Raw genomic sequence first — 23,868 nt, 5'->3', positions numbered from 1 at the left:
AATGCAATTCACTTTTGTCAAAGTTTGTACCTATAATGTAAACCAGCGGTTCTCAACCCACATGCAGCCCAATTAGCACACAGCTGTGGCCCAGCTGTGTGCTAAAGGCTGCCTAGCCTGCACAGCAGGGTCGGGGGTCAAGGCTGCCGCCCGGCCCCATACAGCACGGTCTGAGGTCCCTGCTGCCCACCCCAGCATCTGGGGCTCCGCTCCTGGCTCCACTCTGTGGAGGGGTCTCTGGGCTGGGGACACTAGGCATAGGGAGCTGTGGGGGGGTTGGAGGGGAACTGCAGTTCTCATCCTGCAGCCCAGGTAACACATTGTGGGCCACATATGCGGCCCACAATGATAAATAGGTTGAGAACCACTGATCTAAACCAATGAATCCACTTTTACCAGACTGTTACTCTATGTATGATCCCTGGGAGATAACCTGGGAGCAAAAATCCATTCACTCCTTTTATGCCAGTTATGTGTGACAAGTGCACAATATTTCCTATTTCATCTGCTTGAAAATTTTTCTTTTAGAGGATGGGTGGGGAGGGATCTGCTCATGTACAATGTGCCTGAACATAAAAAGATCCTTCACTAAAAGTTTTTAAAAGAAAAATTCTAATAATCAAAGAAGAGTGTCAATGGCTCATGTGAAACAACAGAGATGTGACCTCATATCAATGCGCCTAGACAAACTGTTGACAGACCTATTGTATAAACCCTAATAAAATAAAAATAAACTCACAATTTTAGAAATGCTCCATCTTTCAGGCAAATCTGTAATCAAACAAAATCAGTGTTACACACAATGCCTTACAGTTATCTAGCACCTCTGAACAGGACATATCCTGAAGTTATTTATTAATATAACAAACTGATATATAAACAGTTCACAGACAAGGATCACTTCATCAACCCTTGAACTACAGCTGCTTCTTGAGTGGAATATGGCAGCTACTTAACAGCACATAACAAGATTACACAACAGAATAGGAGAGAAAGTGAAGAAAATTGAAACTGCAGGAAGAATTTAGAGGATGGAACATAATTAATGGAGTTCCAGTTTGGCCTAGACACCCAAACTGCTCTTATGGAAAGAGCCCTGGGATCTATAATGACCACAAGTTGCCAGGACCTTAGTTTTGGGTCTCATCGGAAATAGAATACAAAACACAAACAGAAAAGCTCAACCAAGAAATATTATTAAGAGAGACTCTCTAGCTGGGGAAAATGTTCAGCTCTCTCAGCCAAGTCTCTTCACCTCTGTCATGCTTTCTCACGCAATGTTTCTCCCCACATTTGAGAACTAGTGATGTTATCTATGTCCCCTCCATGTCCCATTTTCCCTCTTCATTGACCTGCATTAAAATAAGTGATCATGATGAATTTGTGGCATCATAACTACTTGCTAACGTCACAAGCACACACACTGTCTACCCTCAAAAAGGAGGAGAAGCTGGGCTGTGTCAAGAAGAAAGCCCTTATTAAAAGCACAGACCTCAACACTGGCAAGAGCAAGCAAAGAGAAATACTAGTCAAGTGAATTTATGCATGGATAGGTAGGACTTTCTCAAGCTTCCTCCAGTGTGAAAGTCCCCCTCCCTTTAGTGCCCTCAGGATAAGTATTCTCAGAGCACAGACAGGATCAAGGAGGAGCGAGAGTGGAAAGGCGGACAGGGTCAGAGGGGACAGCATGGGACAAACAGAACCATCTAAGGGGGAAGAGAAAGCGAGAGACCCCAAAACAGGGGAAGCAAAAGGGCAGAAGCAATGAAGAAAGGTCAGAGAAATCAGATGGCGGAAGCTAATGGGAAGCTAAGAGGGAGACCTGTCACCACTACTAGACTGATGTAGAGGTGTTTGTTTATTTTTACAAATGGATTGAATGAATGGTGCTAAATCACTCCCGTGAGGAGCGATTTATAATGGAGAAGATTTTTATTTTCCCCTCAAGAGTAATTAAGCAACAGAACATTGTTTTAATAACTGCAGGAGAGGCCAAAGCAGTGACTAAGGGCCCAATCCTGTTCCGGCTGGCTCCAATCCTGCTCCCATTGGCACCAGTAAGAGCAAGACTGGGTCCTAATCCTGGGCTCTGTTCAGCACTCCTTATTCAGCTCAGACTCCTATTACCTTCAATGGGAGTTTCACTGGAGAAAGGCCTGAGAACGGGTTTCTAGCTGAGTAAGGAATGTGGAATAGGATCCCACAGCAGCCACTGAATGGGATGAAGGGGAGGGTAAATACAAGCAGAAACTTCCACTAAATGTGATTGTTCAGAGGCTCCGGCTAGAAATGAAGCTGTGTCCCGCACACAAGTAATACTCCTGCCTGCTGACAAGTACCTCATAGGTAGTGAGCAGCACGTGGAAATGAGAATCCGCTTTCAGGTCCCACTGAAGCTTGGCCCGTTCCTCCTTGTCTCCTGCATATGCCACATAGGAAAGACCTGGAGCAAATCTGTTTTCATTATAAAAAAAAACAAACAAAGTAGTGAGCTAGGCCAGGCTTTCATGTAAATAAAGGACATGGTCTGCTTTGAACCCAGACTATCAAACGGTGTATAAACCAGAGAAAGGCCAAAACTGCAAACTCAGATCCAAACACCTTGAGGTTTTGGAGGATGGGGTTTGGATTCAAGTCGTTCACTCTAAATCTACCCAGATGGGTTTGGATCCAGGATGGATCCTATTTTGTGGTTCTGATTGGAGGAGTCCATACATCTTATGAGAATGGCTACTCTCTCATGGCTCTTGATGCTCAAGATGAGAAACCTTGTGAGACCTACCAGACTCGTGGGATTTCCACCATACTGAGCTGAAAAATCTGATAAAAAGGCAGCAAGATTTTGGTTTTCCCAAACCTGAGCCTCAGCCGTGATTCAGCCTCCAACCTGCACCTCGAGATCAAATCTAGTGCTAAGATCCAAAGCCCCCCGTTCCATCTGCAATGTAGAGATCCTTTAAAGCAATAGGTTCCCATGAGTGTCAGCAGGAGGCTGGCTCTATCTCCTGATTAGCTGCAGAGAACAATCCTGCAATGCACCACATTCCCCCTCATATCCCACTGAAGTCAAGTTCATAGCACCCAGTCCATAGCTCTTTACTTTCACTGAAGTCAATGGGAATTTTTCCCTCAGCAAATAGTTTGGGCATGAGCCCAAAACTCCCCTAGCCAGAAGATCCAGCAGTACCCAGCTCTGCACAGGACACAACTATCCCCATAGTCTTTATAAGCTGGAGACAGAAGGAGGTAAGAAATACTGTGAAAGCAGAGTTAGATTTGTCATGATAATGGAATTCTCTCTCACTTCCCAACAAAACCATTTGCTTAGCTCCTCTCTTGGGCAGATAGTCACTACTTGTCTATATCATTAATTTAAGCATATCGATCCATATTTCCCCAGCCATCCCCTAGGTAAAGAAATTCTGTCTAAACTGCATCTATTCACTCTCCTGAGAAATCGTTAGGCTCCTGCAAACCCTCTGAAGTCCTCTCCTCCTCTTTTGATCCTAATCCTCTGACCCTCCCCTCAGGGTCAGACCTTTGGGCCCTACACATTCAGTACATCAAATGCACATGAAAAGTCTGTGTTATATGAGCAGCTATAAGGGTGTTTGTCATGCCCAATTTGTGCATGCATAGAAGTGCACGCTTGTGTGTGCAGACTTAATAGTGTGGGCCTTATCCTTCATTCAATAAAAGCTTTCATGACCTTCAATGAGGTTCTGCCTAATGGATGTTGAGCATGGAGATTACAGCCCAAAACAATAAGAGCAGGAAAGTGCACACTGGAGTTGGGCCATAGATCACCCAATATCATCATCATCGGTAACATTTATATAGGGGACAATCCAGTGCATCCCAGTGGTGTAAGGAATACTATCTGCTCATGGTGAATGGTGCTGTTTTGTGCCGTAGCTTTCACAGACGGACAAATTCTAAAGCCAGAAGGGACTACTACAAAAATCTAGGCTGACTTGCATAATGCAGGCTGTAGGGCTTCTTTGAAATAATTCCTGTTTGAACTAGAGCATCTCTCTTAGAAAGAGACAGGGTGGATAAACATCAATTATTTTGAAAAAAAAAATGGATTTTTTTTTTACTTAAATACTTTTTTTAAAGAATAAACCTATTTAAAGTTAAATTTGAAATTATGGCAATATATGTTAAGGTCCAAACGTACTATGATCTACTAAAATCATTGAAATTACATAAAAACTATGAAGTACACCTCTACCCCGCTATAACGCGACCTGATATAACATGAATACAGATATAACATGGTAAAGCAGTGCTCCGGGTGGGCGGGGCTGCGCACTTTCGTGGCTCAAAGTAAGTTCGATATAACACAGTTTCACCTATAACGCGGTAAGATTTTTTGGCTCTCGAGGACAGCGTTATATCGAGGTAGAGGTGTAGTACATATTCGCTGCTGACGTTTTAAGTCAAACCACTGAAATGGTAGAAGTCACTGGCTAAGCACCTGGAACCAGAAACTGTTGAAGTGCTTTTGACAGCTGTAGTCTCTTCTGTAAGTACAGAGAGAATATTTTCTTCATTTCAGTTTATTCAATTAGTTTATTTCAATGACTAGTTCATTCAAAGTTAAAAAGCTGATTGGGAGTTGAAAAAGCAGGAAAGCTGGTTTTTATCTTCGAGTCTATGAATCAAAATGAGATGTGAGAGGGTGAGACCTACTAGTTCAAAAATCTTGAAGAACATGGAGACCAGAAACAATCATTTAAATTCACTAACAACCAATTATTATTATTTGTATTACTGTAGCACTTAGCCACAGCCAGTGAATAATATTTCCTTTTTTTAATAAGAAGTATTGCAAAATGTATTTTAATACTTTTTTTTCCTTATGTATCCAGCACATTTAAGGTATTTTTATCTAGCTAATAAAAACAAATGTAATATGCTGTTTTTGTAGATTTGTAATTGAATTCCAATTTCCATCCATATAGAGCTTGACACAAATCACAAGAAATTAATTAGCATCTAATAAATAAGAACTGTATCATTCACCATGTTCTCACATAATAAAAATGTAAATATTAAGAATCTGAATAAATGTATGGTAAACCATATAATTTCTTAAATAAATACGTATAGTTATAATGTATCCTTCTGGTTAGCAAAAAGGAGTACCAAATTTAATACAGAAACTATATTTAATTGAAAGTCAATATGTTTTAATGTTTGCCAACCTGTGGGAATGAAGCTCTCTTTAGGGAAATAAGTAAAAAGTACAAATGTAAATCAAGATTAAAAGTTGATTTAAATAAAGGTTCCCTGCTTGCTGATTTAAATCATGAGTTTTAAATTGCTTTTCTTTAAGAAAAACATCCAGTCATCCAACTTGGAAGTTTCAATGGCTGCATTTCAATAAAAACAAAACAAAAACCCCACACGTGGGTGACTGAGCATATTTTAAGAGGACCTTTGCAACTATGGTGGCCAGTCTCCAGGAATTAAAAATTATGTCATGTGGTGAAACCTCCAGGAACACGTCCAACCATAATTGGCAACCCTATCTGCAAATAACAGATATAAGATGATGATATAATTGCTGAGGCTTACCTCTCCAGCTCCTCCTTCCAGTTGCTCAACACAGATAGAGGACAAAGAATCAGAAATGGCCTTTTGTTTAACTTTCCAGTCAAATAAACAAGCAGAGCAATAGTCTAGAACACACAGACAGATAAAGAGGAGATTATTTTCCAATAACTAGAAATAGACTCAAACCATAGCCCTGTATCTAAACACACCCACAGCCTCCCAGCTGGCCCTTGCAGGTTCTCTACAGCAAAACAGGACCATAAATAAATAAATAAATAATCCAAAATCAAAAGAAGTCCAGACTAAACTTTTCCATAGGTCTGAATGCCGCAACTCAGACCCAATAATCCCCTCCCAAAAGAATCTTCTCTCTCACAAGGACAGAAGAGTATGTACTCCATGTCAATGTTTAAAACAATTCACTTGTTATTTAAGATGCACGGAATACTGTCAGATGAACACGCACATCAGACTCATTCTCCAAAACTTGCAAGACGTATTTTGGAAAATGTTGTCACAAAAAATCAGTATGAAAAATCTACAAGTTTTACCCATCTCTGACCCTAGAACTGAACTTCATAAAACAATCTACCCAGACTTGCATCAAAATGACATCACCATTATAGTGATAGTATGTTGTTTTTACAACTTAACAGGAGTGTCTCATGTATGGCCATCATTACTTTTATCCACAATGTTCAATGCAATGTCTCTTGACAGAAGATCATTTTGCCTTAAAATAAAAATAAAATAAATAAAGTCCTTACTGAGTGTTACTCAGGCAAAACCTTTACTGAGGTCAAAGGGAGTTTTGCCTGAGTAACCACAAAAGGAATCAAGATTTAGGCTTTAATCCTTGCAGTATGCACTTCAGAATTTGATCCTTGGTTTGATCGTTGGTATTTTTCTGCCCCTTGTAGGAATGACTGGGAAAACAGAAATTTGGCCAAGTTGTTTTTCTATATAGTAATGAAAAAATGCACCTGACAAGTCTTTCCGAGACCCATCTCATCACCCAGGATGCAGCCGTGCTGAATGTCGTAGCACTGTACTAGCCACTTTACTCCTTCCATTTGGTAGGACCGGAGCTGGATACCTAGAAATAAAAGTAAATAGTGTAAAGCTACATCCTAGTGCAATGCACTTTACCTGGCATTACATCCAGAGACTATCCAGAAGCTGAAACTGGTGCAGAATATGCCTGCCAGCCCACCAACCCAGAGCACATAGCATCAGTACTTCACCGATGGCATTGGCTTCAAATTCGTTTACAGGTGGAGATTAAGGTCCTGGTTTTCACTAATAAATCCCTAAATGATTTGGGACCTGCCTGCTTGGTAGATCATTTCTCTACAAATGTCAAACTGCTGCAGCTGAGATCAGTGGAGGAGATGCCTGAACTGGTGCATCTCCTCAAATTAAACAGGAGGGAAATTCTTGAGTGGAATTTTCCATGATGGGGTCCTCAAGTTTGGAACTTACACCCCCCGCACCCTGGTCTGCCAGGGTGCAGCTTTGTTAACCTATGACAAAGCTCATCTTTTCTCACCGGTGTTTGGGGATGGAACACATTGAAGTTTTCTGAGGGAATATTGAAGGTGGGGTATTTTAGGATACTATAATTATTGGCAGCAAATTGAGGAATAAGGTAGTCCAGTAGAGTAGTTCTCAGCCAGGAGGACCCTAGGGGGCCTCAAGCAGGTTTCAGGGGAGCTTCCGAGGAGGGCCAGCATTAGACTTGCTGGGGCCCAAGGCAGAAATCTGAATCCCCACTGCATGGGGCTGAAGCCCAGGTCCCTGAGCCCTGCCAGCCGGGGCTGAAGCCTGAGCTATGTAGCTTTATGGCAATGGCCCTGCTTGCTACCCCCTAAGGCTGACTGGCTTTTATATGCAGAAAACCAGTTGTTATGGCACAGGTGGGCTGTGGAGTTTTTATAGCATGTTGGGGGTGGGGGAGGGGAGCTCTGAAAGAAAAAGATTGAGAACCTCTGGTCTAGTAAGTTTACTATTACTGATGCTTTGCTATTGTGAGTTTTATGCATTCTAAAAAGCACCTGTAGCTTTCTATATGGCTACTTCTTGCTACAGGAGTTTTAACCAAAATACTAATAAATAAATCCCCCCACTCCCAGATTTCTTTAGTGTCCTCCTCTGTAGTCATCAATTGTGCTACATGTAGCTCTGTTCATACTCACTGAAGACATTAATATAACAGACTCTTGATAAGGTGATTGTATTGAACTGTCTTTCTGTCTGCCTCCATTGGGGATGGAGGATGATTTTGTGGTTAAAGCACGGGGGGGGGGGGGGGGGCAGAAGAGCTGGGCTCTATTCTAAACTCTGCCAGAAACTTCCCACATCGTATCGGCCAAAGTCACTTAGAACACAATTTTCAGGAACGTCAACTGATTTGTTACTCAGCTTGAGACATTTAGGCCAAGATTTTCAAAAGTGGGCACCTAAAGTCAGGCCATGTATTTAAGTGCCTAAATGTGGATTTTGGCACCTCAGCGGAACTCAAATATATAGTCAGACACCTAAAAAGGCAGCCTCATTTGCAACTCAGGTAATTTGTTTAGACCCTCAAATGTGGATTTAAGTGTCTAACATCAGGCTCCCACTCTTGAAAGTCTTGGTCTCAGCATTTACTATGGTGTGGTAATCATTTCTAAACAAGCTATTTGCTGGATTTTCTATATTTAAAACAGGGTAGGGCACAGTAAAGGCAAGTACTGTATTGTGACCGCCACTGCAAAGCAGTACATATTTATAGTCACAACATAAAAATAAAAATTAATTAAGGACTCCTGTATTTTTTTCTTCAATACCTTGGCTTCGATACTGTGACCCACACCTTAATTCCTTGCTATAAAGCGTGAAACCTCTCCCACTGTTTCCGTGAAAGACCCAGAGAGTGGATTGAAATATAGCTCCCAGCTGTGATGTAGAGTGTGCAAACAAGCAGACTGGAGAATTGCTCTGCAATGAATTATAATAAATAATACTTTCCCTTCACTAGCACCTGCGATCAAAGGAGCAGAAAGCACCTTACGCCTGTTAAACAAGCTTCCGAGCCTACTTTGAGATAGGATCATTATTTCTAACCTCATTTCACAGACAAGGAAACCTAGGCTCCAACAAATGAAGGGACTTGTCCACAGGACGTGCTGTAGAACAGTCAGGAGTGGAGTCCAGGAATTTCCAACTCCTGAGCTCAAACTAGAAAGTCAAGAAGCAGGTTGAAGAACTACAACCTGGGAGGGTTAGAGATGTAGCAAGTTGGTTATACAACCATTCTCTACAGTAAGGAACAGAGAATAGGAGCAAATGTAAAGTCTCATACCCAAGCCAGCCTCCCTCGAGAAAGTCTCTATATTATTCTAAGACTTTAGTATAAGAGTTAATTGATTGCGGTTGAGCGGGATCAAGAAAAAAATAAACATAGCATTGTGGCAGATGGTATTTTTTTCAGAGAGAGTGACCGTTAGGCACACTAGGAGAACTGGAATACTAAATGTGGATTTATTTCATTTCTGCAATTTCCTAACATTACAATAATCTTTGTTTTGGAAATGCTGATGGTAGAAAAATAGTTCTTGCTTTCTAGGCTATTGTTTTAGAAAACAAAACCATGTGGCTGTTATTCTTAGAGCCTGTCCCTCTGCCAAAATGAAGGAGTGTCCCCCCTTTTTAAATTTACTTCCATGTGAGAGGAAGGATTTTGCCATGTGTGTTTCAGTGAAATATGTAACATTTCAAACTTTTTTGTGTGTACAGCTACATTCTCCAAGCTGGAGAGAGCTGGACAGTTTCCATGGGAAAAGATAAACACAGCAGTTTATTTGATTTAAAAAAAATCTTAACCATAAAAATGGGCAGAATAAACCAAATTCTAGTTTACACCAGTGTAATCCCAGAATAACTCCACAGAACCGAATTCTGCTCTTAACTACAGCACTGCCTGACCAGGTTAGCTAGAGAATTGCATTAACTGGAGTGGAGTTTATTTAGATTTCCAACAACATAATTGACAGCAGACCCTGCCCCAGGTAATGTATTACTAGTACCCAGTTCTAAGCCACCTTTCACTGCTGTAGGGAGAAGAACTGCCTGCAGTCTCACCCCACTTCACACACCATGTGCCCGGGACACTGACACCCTCGGGATCAGCAAACCCTTAACTTACTTTACCCTACAAACAAGTAATTTCTGGCAGCTCAAGCCACCCCCACTAACCTGTCAGACCCCATTGGTGCAAGTCCTTCTCCTTAACGCCTGGCCCGCCCGTCCTTGCTGTGGGTTTATTGCACACGGTCTGGAAGAAGTGAGACATCGCGATCTGCAAATACTCCTGCCTCAGGGTGCTACCCCACTGGCTCCCCGCAGAGCTGCTCTGCCCACCCAGTCCAGCAGCAGTCACAGGAAACCCCTCCGGCCCGGCAGAATTGTCCCGGAAGGCTGCAAGTAAGAGTAATTACGTCATTGGCTGATTGACGCGCGGTCTTTAAGCAGCTCCTCCCTGCAGTCTTGGATTGGCTGGTTTCACAAGAGGACTTCCCTCATTGGGTAGACACAGCTCACAGCGGTGGATTGGATGAGTGGCTGGACAGCCGTAGCATTTTTCTTGGCACAGCGCCTGGGATGCTATTTCCATGCAAGCTAGCTTTGCCGGTGTGCAAAAGCACAGGTAACTCGGGGTGTTACTACACCCCCTGGCTTGAAGTGGTTTCCATCATACAGGGTTTAAAGTTTGGTTCAGATGGCTCTCACCACCTCTGTGCATAGCTGCGTAAGAGCTTCAACTCACAACATAGCTGTTTAGGAGGGGAACTTGCAAAGCCACAGAGTTCTCTGCTTTCTCACCCACTCCAGGATTCCTGTCTGACGTTTGAAATAAAGAGATGAAAACTCGCTTTATAACACACTGCATTTCTCTAGCACTTTCTATCAGAGCATCCCGAAATTTATCAACTAGAAACCGTCATTAAAAAAGTCAAAAGGAAAAACGTTTAAAACATTAATCTTTATGACAACTGTATTTACTATATTTTTTTCTGTTTTTATAGCTTTTTCTCTCCCTCGTTACTATGGGAAAAACACATAATGGATAAAAGTGATTGGGCCTTAAGCCTACTAACAGTTGTGCACCTGCTTAACTTTATGCGTGTGAATTGTTCCATTGAGATCAATTGGTCTTCAAACCATAATGGTAATCAGGTGGTTAATCAAAGGATTAGGGCTATGCAAAGTTTTGCACACAAGTATATCTTAAAAGAGTTGGGGCATAATTGATTATACAGGGGAAACAGTGAAATCGACTGTGCACTAACTGCTGCAGGAAGGAGAGAACTGGGCGGGGGGGGATTTTTTGCCTCATTTACCCCTACAAACTACGTTCACTTCCCCTGCAACCCGTCAGTGCAATACACCACCACGCGCCTCCTTTAACCGCCTATAGGCAACGTCCCGCTGCATTTTCCCCGTCCCTGTGTGCAATATACACCCAACCCTCCTGTGGTCACTCCCCCTTCAACCGCTTCTGTGCAACCCTGCTGCGGGCACTTCCCTATTATATCCCCTCTGTGCAACCCCCACCCTGCTGCATTTCCTTAGCCCTTCCGTGTGCAACCCGTCCTTTGCATTGCCGCCCCCCTTCCAGCTGCACAGACCCCTTCTCTTCCCCCTCCCTCCTCCAATCCCCCCGTGCCACGCCCCCATTGCATTCGCTCCTCCTTCAGACCACCCCCCGCAACTCCCTCCGCTTGGCCCTTCATCCCCTCCCCGCGCTGCAAAGCGCGTCTCCTCCTCTCCCCCGTGCACACGCCTTGCGCCGCGTCGCGCCCCCGGGCGCTGCCCTGCCCGCTTCTGCTGGGGGCTGCTCCGGATCGTCATGGCGCCGCTGCTGCTCTCGCTGGCCGTCGCGCTCCTGCTCTTCTATCTGGGCTTCGTGCGGCGCCGCCCCGGGATCCCCCGCGCCGCCTTCCGCCGCCGGGAGCCGGGCCGGGCCGGGGACAGCGGCCACCAGCCCCCGCGGGACGCAGTGAGCGCCGGGCCGGGCCGGGCTGGGGGGCTGCTCCCCGGCATGGGAGTGGGGGCGAGTAAAGGGGGCGTTGCCTCCCCTCTCGGCGGTGGGGGTGGGGTGTCTCCCCCGGGGGCGATGGGGCGGGGAGGCTCCATCCACCCAGCCCCGCCCGCAGCACTTTTCTCTCTCTCTGTCTCTCCCCAGTGGGGTCCCCGGCTGTCCGGCTTCCCGCTGCGCCTCTTTGTGCATGTGGCTAACACGGTGAGTACCTGCCCTGCGCCGGCCGGGAGCCCCAGCCCGAGGGGTGCTGCGGGGAGCCCGCCCCGCCCCGTACTAGTGGGATTTGGCACCTACGTCATTTGCCAGCTGCTTTCCAGCTGTTATTGCTGACAGTCTCCCCTTCTCCAGGGAGGCAGATCTGAATTAACCCCGTTTGATAAAGGGAGGGGACGAGTCCAAATAAGGAGACGTTAAAGCTTTGTCTTCACGAGGGTGCAGACAATTTTTTTTCAATCTTTATTAAGCTAACCTCTGTCAAAATCCTAGTGAGGACAAGGCAGCTGTAGAACTACAGTGTCGGGCAGGTCAGCCCGTAAAACACTGCAGTGGATGGCTGTAGGTCTGGAGTATGCTCCTAGGCAGGATGGGAGAAAGCTCTCCCCTCAATGTAATCTATCTTCCCCAGTGGTAGCTATGTTGGCACAAAAAGCTCTCTGGTTGACATAGTATTATCTATATAGGTGGGGTTAGGCCAGGATAAATGTGTTGCTCGTGAGTGTGGATTTTTCACAGCCCTGAACAATGTAGTTATACCAATGTAGGTCTGTAGTGTAGACCAGACCTTAGTTTAGACACGCTAAAAATACATCTTTTTTGCCTCTTGTAGACACAGCCTAAATGTTTAGTTCTTAGTTTGTGATAGACTCAGGATTAGAAATCAAGAAATTCTTAACTTCTAGTGCTGTGCTCAGACCACATAACACCACTTCTCTAATGCCAGGGCTCGAGGGGATAAGGGATGACATCAGCATGAAACTCATTGGAATTAAATAATAAAATCATAGAAATGTACACCTGACAGGGACCTCAAGAGGACCTCTAGTCCAGCCTGCTGCACTGAGGTAGGACTAATTAAACCTAGACCAGGGGTAGGCAACCTATGGCATGCATGCCAAAGGCGGCATGCGAGCTGATTTTCAGTGGCACTCACACTGCCCAGGTCCTGGCCACCAGTCAGGGAAGCTCTGCATTTTAATTTAATTTTTAAAAGAAGCTTCTTAAACATTTTAAAAACCTTATTTACTTTACATACAACAGTAGTTTAGTTATATATTATAGACTCAGAGAAAGAGACCTTCTAAAAATGTTAAAATGTATCTGGCACGCGAAACCTTACATTAGAGCGAATAAATGAAGACTCGGCACAGCACTTCTGAAAGGTTGCCGAACCCTGGCCTAGACCATCCCTGACAGGTGTTTGTCCAACCTGTTCTTAAAAACCTCCAATGATGTGGATTCCACAACCTTCCTTGGAAGCCTGTTCCAGTCCTTAACTACAGTATCCATACAGTTAGAAAGCTTTTCCTAATACCTGACCTACATTTCCATTACTGAAGATTAAGCCCATTACTACTTGTCCTATTTTCAGTGGACACAGTAATTGATCCCGTCCTCTTTATGACAGCCCTTAACGTTTTTGAAGATTGTTACTGGATTCCCACAGTTTTCTTTTCTCAAGACTTAACATGCCTAGTTTTTTTTAAACCTTTCCTTCTAGGTCAGGTTTTTAAAACCTTTTATAACTTTTGTTGCTCTCCTCTATACTGTCTCCAGTTAATCCTCATCTTTCCTAAAGTGTGGTGCCCAGAACTGGATACGTTACTCCAGCTGAGGTCTCACCACTGCCAAACAGAACAGGACAATTACCTCCTGGGTCTAATATACAACATTCCTTTTAATGCACCCCAGAATGATATTGGTCCTTTTTGCAACTTCATCACATTGTTGACTCATACTCAGTTTGTCATCCATTCTAACCCACAGGTTTTTTTCAGCACTGTTACCATCTACCCTTTTTTATTGTACATTATTTTTTTTCCTTCTTTAGTGCTTTGTACTTATCTTTGAATTTTATCTTGTTGATTTCAGACCAATTCTCCAATTTGTCAAGGTTGTTTCTAATCCTGTCCTCCAAAGTGCTAGCAACCCCACCCACCTTGGTGTCATCTGCAGACTTTATAAGCATACTCTCCACTCCATTATCCAAATCATTAATGAAAATATTAAATGGGACTGAGGACTGACCCCAAACAATTGATAACTACTCTTTTGAGTAAAATTTTTCAACCAATTGTGCACCCACTTAGGGTAGGTTTACACTTACCTTCCGGGTCGACGCGGTGAGTTCGACTTCTCGGAGTTCGAACTATCGCGTCTGATATAGATGCAATAGTTTGAACTCCGGAAGTGCTGCGGTCGACTCCGGTACTCCACCACTGCAAACGGCGGTGGCAGAGTCGACGGGGGAACCGCGGAGTTCGACCCCGCCGCGTCTGGACGGGTGAGTAGGTCAAACTAGGGTACTTCGAATTCAGCTATGCTATTCACGTAGCTGAAGTTGCGTACCCTAGTTCGACCCCCCTTCTTAGTGTAGACCAGGCCTTAGTCTAGACAATGTTTCCTCAGTTTGCTTATAAGAATGTGATGTGGGACTGTATCAAAAGTCTTACTAAAATGAAGATCTATCACATCTATTGGGGCCCCATAGCCACTTGGCCAGTAACCCTTTCAAAGAAGTTTCTTTGGCATGATTTGTTTTGACAAATTGATGCTAGTTATTCTTTATAACCCTGTTATCCTCTAAATGGTTACAAACTGTTTTTAATAATTTATTCCAATATCTTCCCAGCTATTGAAGTTAGGCTTATCAGTCTCTTAATTCCCTGCATCCTTTGTGTTCCCCTTTCTCAAAGATAGGTACTGTATTTAACCTTCTCCAGTTTTCAGGGACCTCACCTGTCCTCTTGGAGTTCTCAAAGATAATTGTTAACAGTTTCAGATGGCTTCAGCTAGTCCCTTAAGTACCCTAGGATGAATTTCATCAGACCTTGCTGACTTGAATACATCAAACTTACCTAAATCCTTTTTCTAAGTTACTAACAACATGGATAAACCATTAAAACTGTAAGAGTGTTGTAGATATCATTTATGATTTGCATTGCAGTACATCTAGAAGCCCTAGTGTGGGATCAGTCCCTATCGTTTTAGGTGCTGTACACGCATGTGCGTGCACACACACACACTCTGAAAAGATGGTCAATGCCCCCAAAGCATTTCATAATTTACTTTCTGCTTTGACAGTTGCAATTTCTGATTCTCATGTCCTATTGTTGATTGATTATATAGCACCAGCCATCTGTGAAATGGGTTACCGTCACAGCCAGGGAAATTTTATTTGTTTGTTTTTTTCATTGGAATAAGAATAAAAATCTCCTTATGGAAAAGCCATTTCTTAAATTTGTGTAAACGCTTGCATGTCCCTTCTTTTTAAAACAACTTCTACATTTTAGTCCCAAAGTTAGTCAGTGGGAGGACACTGAGGTGTGTTTTACAATTTAAAAATCCAATATTTTCCCCTCACTATTCATAATTTTGCTGCTTGGAAGAAGAAAACATGGATCTCTGTTGAGTGGGACCAAATCCAGCTAGCTTCACTCACACAAGTAATCATGTTGAAGCCAGGGGGGCTATTCACACGAGTAAAGTGATCAGAATTTGTCCATTTCTGCAACTCATGCACTGTGATTCTTTGAGAGATTGCACAGACTTGGCTCCTGTAAGAGGAATGGCCAGTTTAACAGGTTGACTTCTGAGAAGTACTCTCTCATCAAGCTTTACCAGCGCAGATGCAGTTTGGTAAACAAAGCAGTGAACCGTACCAATTTGCACCAGGAAATTCACAAGTCTAATTACCTAAGGTTTGTCAGTGAAAACATTTTGGAATAAAACAAACTTCACCGCTTTAGAATGGTCATTTCCCTGCTCTGAGCAGGTTTAGAGGAGATGGTTATTTAAAACACCAGTGGCTGATCTGTACTACTACAATGGTGGGGCGCTTTTTAAAAAAGAAAAAGAAAAAAGCTCAGTGTGGAGACAGGCATTCTCTAAGGCCCCAGGACTGGTAAATATTTGTTTACAATACGTCCTGAACTCATTGGGGAAATCCTGCAGCTGAGGCCAAGTATAAAAACCCTTTCCACCTGGAAAAAATCATGACATTCCAGCTGCTTGTGACTTCTCTGTCAGCAGATGACAGAGAATCCACCATCCAAACAGTGAAATCTCACCTCACCAGTTTCCTGAGAATTTTTAATTTCTTCTTGGTCCATTGATTTATTCCTACCGCCCTGACTGCTCCTGATCTCTTATCTGGTCCTGGCACAACCATGTGATTCATGCACAGCAGAGTGCTGATAGGGATAAGTGACTAACCCCTAGTTTAAGGTGATCTTGGTATGTGACCAGACAGAACACATATTTGCTGTTCCCTCAGCTCCAGAATAGGTTTTTGTAAAATGTTTGACCTTTACAGCATATTGGTGCAGCAGCTTTCGTCTTAAAGCTATGTACAAAGAGCTATTGCCAGAGCTACATAAATTACATCTCCCTTCCCTCCCATTTAATTCTGTGGCTTGTTCCTGAGCTTGCCAACTGCAGGGAGGGGGAACTGGCTACAGGGAATTTTTCTTAATGGAGCTGTCTTTATGGCTAAAGCACAGGATGGGGAGCCAGGATTCTCTTTCCAGTTCTGCCAATGACTTGCTGTATGCCCTTGGGCTAGTCACGTTGCCTCTCTGTGCTTCAGTTTCCCCATATGTAAAATGGGAATGAAAATATTTCCAAACCTCACAGGGGTGTCTTAGGGGGTTAATCTTTGTTTACGTTTGTAAAACATGTTGAGATCTCAGAAGTAAGGAGCTGTTCTAAATACAAATGAAGAATTTAGTCTATTGATCTTTTCTAGCTTTTTACCTAAATGCAGGAATAAGAGACGCCTGCAGAAAATTTCAGCATATTTTCCCCTACCCTGAATTCTGTCAATAATTAATTTTTAAGCACAATCTTGTACTGTTAAATCAGGGCAGAACATGACTGATCTCTGGAATTGTTAATATTGCCACATTAGCAAAGGCATAAAGATAGAGTTCAAATGCCTTTGTTCCTAGTGTGGAACATTGACATTTCTAATGCTTTACTGAGATGACTAGGTTGAGGAAGGGGAGCAGGTTCACTGGTGTATCAAGGCAACAGAGTATTTAAGGGCATTGCGAAAGCTCCTTGCAATGGATTAAATAAGCTAGAAACTTTATAACTCTTTTATTCAGAGTTTGTGTTTTGCAGAAAGCTACAAGGATTGTGGATGGAACTTACACATTTCTTGTGGCTGACTTAACTTTTTGGTTCCAGTCTGTAAGCACGTGGCTTTTGGGATTGTCTCTCTGAGGGATGGGTATTGATGTATTTTGGCTAGTGAATGGAAGGAATGTATATCAGGAATGTTCAGGATTCTGTAAACATGGACCAAATCTATGGTCTGAAATGGTTTGACAGTTTCCCTTTAAGGATTGCATGAATGGAATTCTCATATCTTTGGTTTGTATTATAATTTCCCTATATAGCATAGAGCTCCCCACAGCTAGCGCTCCCAGTTGCGGGAGAGAGGGGCTAAGGTAGAATTAGCTGTCAACTAATTCTACCTGTTTTTCATCTTCTCTTCTCTTCTAGGCTTTCGGGCAGTTTTGTGTAATGCCGCTTTTATTGAGGTGAGTATGTTCCATATCTGCACTCTGAGGTTTTGCATTGTTAACAAATCTGGGGTATCTGCAATGACCTCTTTAAAGTGGGGAGTCTGTGTAATTTGGGATTTTCCTAGGCCCTGAAGAGAGTGGGCAGAACTATTGAGCAGAGGCCCTGGTGTTTGCTGGCTTTTTCTTTAATTTTTCTAATTTGATGACATTCAGATTTTCTATCAGGGAAGATTTAACCCTTTCTTTTCACAGCCAACCTTGTGCTTGGAAACTTCCTTGGGGTTGCCTCTCTGTCATCTCCTATGTTCTTACTAAAGAGCAATCTCATCTTTCTCAAAGTTCAGGGGCATACCGATCCGATGTTTTCGTTCACCTGTAGTAGGGCCAGGAGAGCAATAAGGGTCTGTGACAGATTTCCGGGGTACAGCCTGAAACTGTGGGACTGCTGTGCCCCCTTAACTCTCCAGCCTGGGCTGTCTCTCATGATGCTTTGCCAGTGACAAGCAGGAAACCCCTCCAGATGCTGTGATCACTCAGTCGACAGCATACCTAACTAAATTGCATGAATGCTCTCTAAGCCACTCATGAACTATACAGAGGGAGACACCAGCAAATCCCCCTAGCTTTACATCCCCAGAAATGTACCTTCTTACACTGCTCAGACCTTCTCGAACAATGCAAGCTCATTAATTAGTTTTCCACTTCATCAAAGGAAATGGACATGCACCAATCTTTGTAATCTGAGCAGATTCCCCAAGCATTCTAGATAAGATCACTGGTTAAGATTAAACATTAAAATAAGTTTGACTACAGATATTAAGTGATTATAAATAACTACCTCTGACCTTTTATGCCTATGTAAGAGATAAAAGTAAACACATTCTAAATACTAAACTTTATCAGTCTCAGTGAGATTTGAATCAAACAGCTTTTCTCACCCCACTGGATGTTGCTGTTAGGTTATAGTTCCTAATACACAGGCTGAATTCTCTTCTCAGCCTGGGACCAGTCTCTCCAGTTTGAAATCTCTTCTTCCAAACATTCTTGTTGGCTTCAAAGTAGATGGGGAAGGAGAAGGATAGTCTCATAAGGCCACTGCCCTTTATTTTATACTGTCAATTCATGTCCCTGGGAAAATACTAGCCCAAACATGTCTTAGTGGACCTTGCTGAGTCACAGAGTTGAGCGATCACCATTGTGTGGTGCTTGCGCAACTGTCTCTTATTAACTTGTATATCTCCTGCTGGTCAATGGGTGGTGATGGTCATTTAACACCTGCCTGGGTGTGGGTCACCTCCTTTGGTGCCACTGGAGAACAAACAGTGGGTGACTCCCAGACTCCCAACATATTTCAATAATAACCATATAGCAAAACCTTATAACTCCGTATACAATGATGATATACATATTTTGACAGAATGAGTTTCAGCAGATCATGACCTTTCATATACATGCTTCGTATGAAATCTCATAACCATACACAGATGATGAATATGGGGGTTACAGGGTGCTACTTTGAGGTACAATGCGTCACGGGTCACATGAGAGTCAGAGCCAAATTGACAATTCTCTTTGGAGGGTTCAGATCGAAGGTTTTGGTTTAGTTTATTCCAGACCTCCCAGTTACCTTTTCAGTGTATGCAGTCATGAACATGCCCTTAATTGTGTGCACTTTGATCTGAAGAGGCACTAATAATTCAAGCTCGCAATGCAGCCCACAAGTATTGCTTATAATTTGGTGAGCAATATCTTGGAGATCCCAATACATTTTAAAGTTCTTCTCTGTAGTGCTAAGAACACTTGAAAAATGCCTGGTTTTAGGTACGATCTACAGTGCGTTCTATAGCTACTGAATACCTCCAAAAGAAATGCAAATTAACAAGGACAGAAACTGTCACACTCTTGTACGATGAATCACTTCTTAAAATCAGGACCCTCATGGACATTTCTCATAGACTCATCGACTTTAAGGTCAGAAGGGACCATTATGATCTTCTAGTCTGACCTGCAAAACACAGGCCACACAATCTCACCCACTCCTGTAACAAACTTCTGACCTATGTTTGAGCTATTGAAGTCCTCAACTTGTGGTTTAAAGACTTCAAGGTGCAGAGAATCCTCCAGCAAGTGACCCGTGCCCCACGCTGCAGAAGAAGGCGAAAACCCCCCAGGGCCTCTGCCAATCTGCCCCGGAGGAAAATTCCTTCCCGACCACAAATATGGCAATCAGCTAAACCCTGAGCATGTGAGCAAGACTCGCTAGCCAGGCACCCAGGAAAGAATTCTCTCTAGTAACTCAGATCCCACCCCATCTAACATCCCATCACAGGCCATTGGGTACATTTAACTCAAAGATCAATTAATTGCCAAAATTAGGCTATCCCTTAATAATCTCTCTTCCATAAACTTATCAAGCTTGGTCTTGACACCAGATACGTCTTTTTTGCCTCCACTGCTCCCCTTGGAAGGCTGTTCCAGAACTTCACTACTCTGTTGGTTAGAATCCTTTGTCTAATTTCAAGTCTAAACTTCCTGATGGCCAGTTTATATCCATGTGTTCTTGTGTCCACATTGGTATTGAGCTTAAATAATTCCTCTCCCTCCCCTGGTATTTATCCCTCTGTTATATTTATAGAGAGCAACCCTATCTCCCCATAGCCTTCTTTTGGTTAGGCTAAAAAAGCCAAGCCCTTCGTAAGACGTCTTCCATTCCTCGGATCATCCTCGTAGCCCTTCTCTGAACCTGTTCCAGTTTGAATTCATCCTTCTTAAACAGGGGAGACCAGAACTGCACACAGTATTCCAGATGAGGTCTCACCAGTGCCTTGTATAACGGTACTAACACCTCCTTATCTCTACTGGAAATACCTCGCCTGATGCATGCCAAGACTGCATTAGCTTTTTTCATGGCCATATCACATTGGCAGCTCATAGTCATCCTGTGATCAACCAATACTCTGAGGTTGTCCTCATCTGTTACTTCCAAGTGATGTGTCCCCAGTTTATAACAAAAATTCTTGTTATTAATCCCTAAATGCATGACTTTTCACTCTTTACTTTTAAATGTCATCCTGTTACTATTACTCCAGTTTACAAGTTCATCCAGATCTTCCTGTACAATATCCCGGACCCTCTCCGTATTGGCAATACCTCCCAGCTTCATGTCATCCGCAAACTTTATAGCACATTCCCACTTTTTGTGCCAAGGTCAGTAATAAAAAGATTGGTCTCAAAACCAATCCCTGAGGAACTCCACTAGTAACTGCCTTCTAGCCTGACAGTTCACCTTTCAGTATGACCTGTTGTAGTTTCCCCTTTAATCAGTTCCTTATCCACCTTCCAATTTTCATATTGATCCCCACCTTTTTCCAATTAAACTAATAATTCCCCATGTGGAACCGTATCCAATGTCTTACTGAAATAGAGGTAAATTAGATCCACTGCATTTCCTTTGTCCAAAAAATCTGTTACCTTCTCAAAGGAGATCAGGTTGGTTTGGCACATTTTACCTTTTGTAAACCATGTTGTATTTTGTCCCAATTGCCATTAACCTCAATGTCCTTAACTACTTTCTCTTTCAAAAATTTTTCCAAGACCTTGCATACTACAGATATCAAACTGACAGGCCTGTAGTTGCCTGGATCTTTTTTTTTTTTTTCCCCTTTCTTAAAATAGGAACTATGTTAGCAATTCTCCAGTTGTACGGTAAGCCCCCTGAGTTTAGAGATTCATTAAAAATTCTTGCTAATGGGCTTGCAATTTCATGTGCTAGTTCCTTTAATATTCTTGGATGAAGATTATCTGGGCCCCCTGATTTCATCCCATTAAGCTGTTCGAGTTTGGCTTCCACCTCGGATGTGGTAATATCTACCTCCATATCCTCATTCCCATTTGTCATCCTACCATTATCCCTCAGCTCCTTACTTTACTTCAGTCTTTAATGAAGCTAATATTTTGTTTAGATATTGGGCCATGCCTAGATTATCCTTAACCTCCACTCCATTCTCAGTGTTTAGTGGTCCCACTTCTTCTTTCTTTGTTTTCTTCTTATTTATAGGGCTATAGAACCTTTTACTATTGGTTTTAACTCCCTTTGCAAGGTCCAACTCTACATGGCCTTTGGCCTTTCTCACTTTATCCCTACATGTTCTGACCTCAATAGGGTAGCTTTCCTTGCTGATCCCTCCCATCTTCCACTCTTTGTAGGCTTTCTGCTTTTTCTTAATCACCTCTCTGAGATCCTTACTCATCCAGCTTGGTCTACACCTCCTGCCTGAGTTTTTTTTTTTTTTTTTCTTCCCCTTTCTTGGGATGCAGGCTTCTGATAGTTTCTGCAGCTTTGACTTGAAGTAATTCCAGGCCTCCTCCATCTTTAGATCCCCAAGTTCTTCAGTCCAATCCACTTCTCTAATTAATTTCCTTAATTCTTTAAAGTTAGCCCTTTTGAAATCAAAAACCCTAGTCACTGATCTATTTTTGTTTATCCTTCCATTTAGTTTGAACTGAATTAGCTCATCATCACTCGAACCAAGCTTGTCCCCTACAACCATTTCTTCTATGAGGTCCTCACTACAACCAAATCTAAAATGGCAACCCCTCTTGTTGGTTCAGCAACTACTTGGTGAAGGAATTTGTTCTAGCGAGAATCTAGCCATATCATTCGTTCTCACATGAATGACAATTAGCGGATTCTTTCCCGTTCCCGTTAGGATCCTCTTCAGCCTTGGGTCCACATCCCGTATCTTAGCACCCGGCAGACAGCACACCCTTCTGTTCTCTGGATCAGCTCTGGTTACAGGCCTGCCTACCCTTCTCAGTAAGGAGTCCCCAATCACATAGACCTGCCTCTTCCTGGTGATGGTGCGATTCTCCGGTCTAGCCCCTGTTCCCTCTGGCTGCACGTCCTCTTGATTCCTATTCTCCCTTGCAATCCTCCACAACCCATCCCGTCTCCTCCTGGGGCTCATGTTTGGTGTCATCTCCATTGACGCTTCCCCTCTTCCTATAGAACTAGCTGCTCTTCTCTTCTTCCTTGCCCTCTCACCTTCAGCAACCACCTGCCGTGCCCCTTCTTCATTTTCCAACTCTGCAAACCTGTTCCTGAGCTCTATTGCTCCTTCACTGGCCCATCTTTTCCTCTGCCTGGTTCTCTTAGTCACATGCTTCCACCATCCACTTTCCCCACCCAGCAGTCTCCTCTCAGAATTCTTTGGTCCTGCTTCCATCTGCAAGTCTGAACTTTTCCCTTCAGCCTCCTCATGTCTTTGTGCCATCATCTGCTCGAACCCCCTTCTAAACTCAACCAGAGTTTCCACCTGCATCTCCAATCCTCGGATCTTTTCTTCCACCAGCTCTATCAGGCGGCACTTCATGCAGACAAAACTCTTTTCAGGTACCCCCTCCAGGATCATGTACATGCTGCAGCTTTCACATCCAGTCATCTTCATTGTGTCTTCCACCGCTTGGGTCGCTACAACTGCTGCCTCTGTATCCATCGTAGCCTTCTCACCTAAGTCCTGTTAGTCCGGGAAACACAAACTAAACCGAAACTCGACCACCCACAGCAACACAAACCCCCCAATGAGCACCAAAACACTGCCAGACCACACACTCCCTTCACTAGCCTGGCTCTCTTACTCTTCCCTTCAAACTCCCCTTGAGAACTTCCAATCAAACTCCCCTGTTTACAGCTCTGTTTGCTGGCTCCTGTGCCGCTGCAGCTCCTAATTTGCCTCCTGATTCCCAGTCCTCACACCTTCCCAGTGGCATCTACAGTACTTGATTGCACGAAAGTCATATTAGGGTGCTGTTATGGAGACAAGACGAAAATAAACTTTCTTTTATAGGATTAGTGCAATTGCTTGACTATGAATACATGCCCTCGTTTTGTATCTGTGCTGCTTACTTTCTCTCTGGGAGTGCATGGCTTTCTAGGACCAAATCTCCTCTGCCTGCCTGCAGGTCTCCAGTTCTAATAATCTGTCCAGGTCACTCTGCAGTTTGGGTCTGCTCTCCTTGCACGTTTTGCTCCCACTCCAATTTCAGTGTCAGCTGCAGATTTAATCCTTATTTGAATTCACATCACAGAAGTACCTAGCAAAGAAGGACATGGAGTGTTGGAGCTTAGCTGGTGGAAAAGAAGCCTCTTCATATCCTAAAAAGGGAATCCTGTACTGGACTGTAGAAAGCAGGAAGTATCATTGCTTGGAGCTTGACCAATGCTTTGGCATTTTTGAGACAGGAGCAGCTTCACAGACTATCAGGATTTTTAAGTGAGAGACTCTAGAAATAGAGTTGGACAACTTTGATTAACAAAGAAGTAAACAAAGCAGAGCCAGGATGATAAGGAACAAGTGGGAAGTGGGGATCTTATCTGCCAAATGAAAAAGTACAAAATACATAGAACAAGGGGCTTTTTATAAATTCTAAAGAAGTATAATATAAAAAACCTTCTTAACCTGGTGGTGGTTTATCTTC

General features: G+C 43.2%; 2 protein-coding genes across 2 annotated transcripts in view; one reads left to right on the top strand and one right to left on the bottom strand.

The window, feature by feature from the left end:
* Positions 1-10,020, bottom strand: part of CHD1L (chromodomain helicase DNA binding protein 1 like) — a 40,373-nt gene extending 30,353 nt beyond the window's left edge. Inside the window, exons 1-5 of the mRNA XM_039528552.1 lie at positions 9,799-10,020; positions 6,546-6,658; positions 5,584-5,687; positions 2,340-2,454; positions 740-771 (exon numbers count right to left, since the gene is read on the bottom strand). Of these exons, the coding sequence (XP_039384486.1) occupies positions 740-771; positions 2,340-2,454; positions 5,584-5,687; positions 6,546-6,658; positions 9,799-9,895 (461 nt within the window). The 5' untranslated portion in view covers positions 9,896-10,020. The remainder of the gene's footprint in view (positions 1-739; positions 772-2,339; positions 2,455-5,583; positions 5,688-6,545; positions 6,659-9,798) is intronic.
* A 1,233-nt stretch (positions 10,021-11,253) lies between these two features.
* LOC120400158 (fatty acid amide hydrolase-like) overlaps positions 11,254-23,868 on the top strand; it is a 39,480-nt gene continuing 26,865 nt past the window's right edge. The window contains exons 1-3 of the mRNA XM_039528566.1: positions 11,254-11,602; positions 11,789-11,845; positions 17,369-17,406. Of these exons, the coding sequence (XP_039384500.1) occupies positions 11,453-11,602; positions 11,789-11,845; positions 17,369-17,406 (245 nt within the window). The 5' untranslated portion in view covers positions 11,254-11,452. The remainder of the gene's footprint in view (positions 11,603-11,788; positions 11,846-17,368; positions 17,407-23,868) is intronic.

The sequence above is a fragment of the Mauremys reevesii genome, linkage group 1 (assembly GCF_016161935.1).
Source record: "Mauremys reevesii isolate NIE-2019 linkage group 1, ASM1616193v1, whole genome shotgun sequence".
In the NCBI taxonomy this organism is placed as follows: domain Eukaryota; kingdom Metazoa; phylum Chordata; order Testudines; family Geoemydidae; genus Mauremys; species Mauremys reevesii.
The sequence above is the reverse complement of the archived record's forward strand: the minus strand, read 5'-3'. Positions and strand labels throughout refer to the sequence as shown.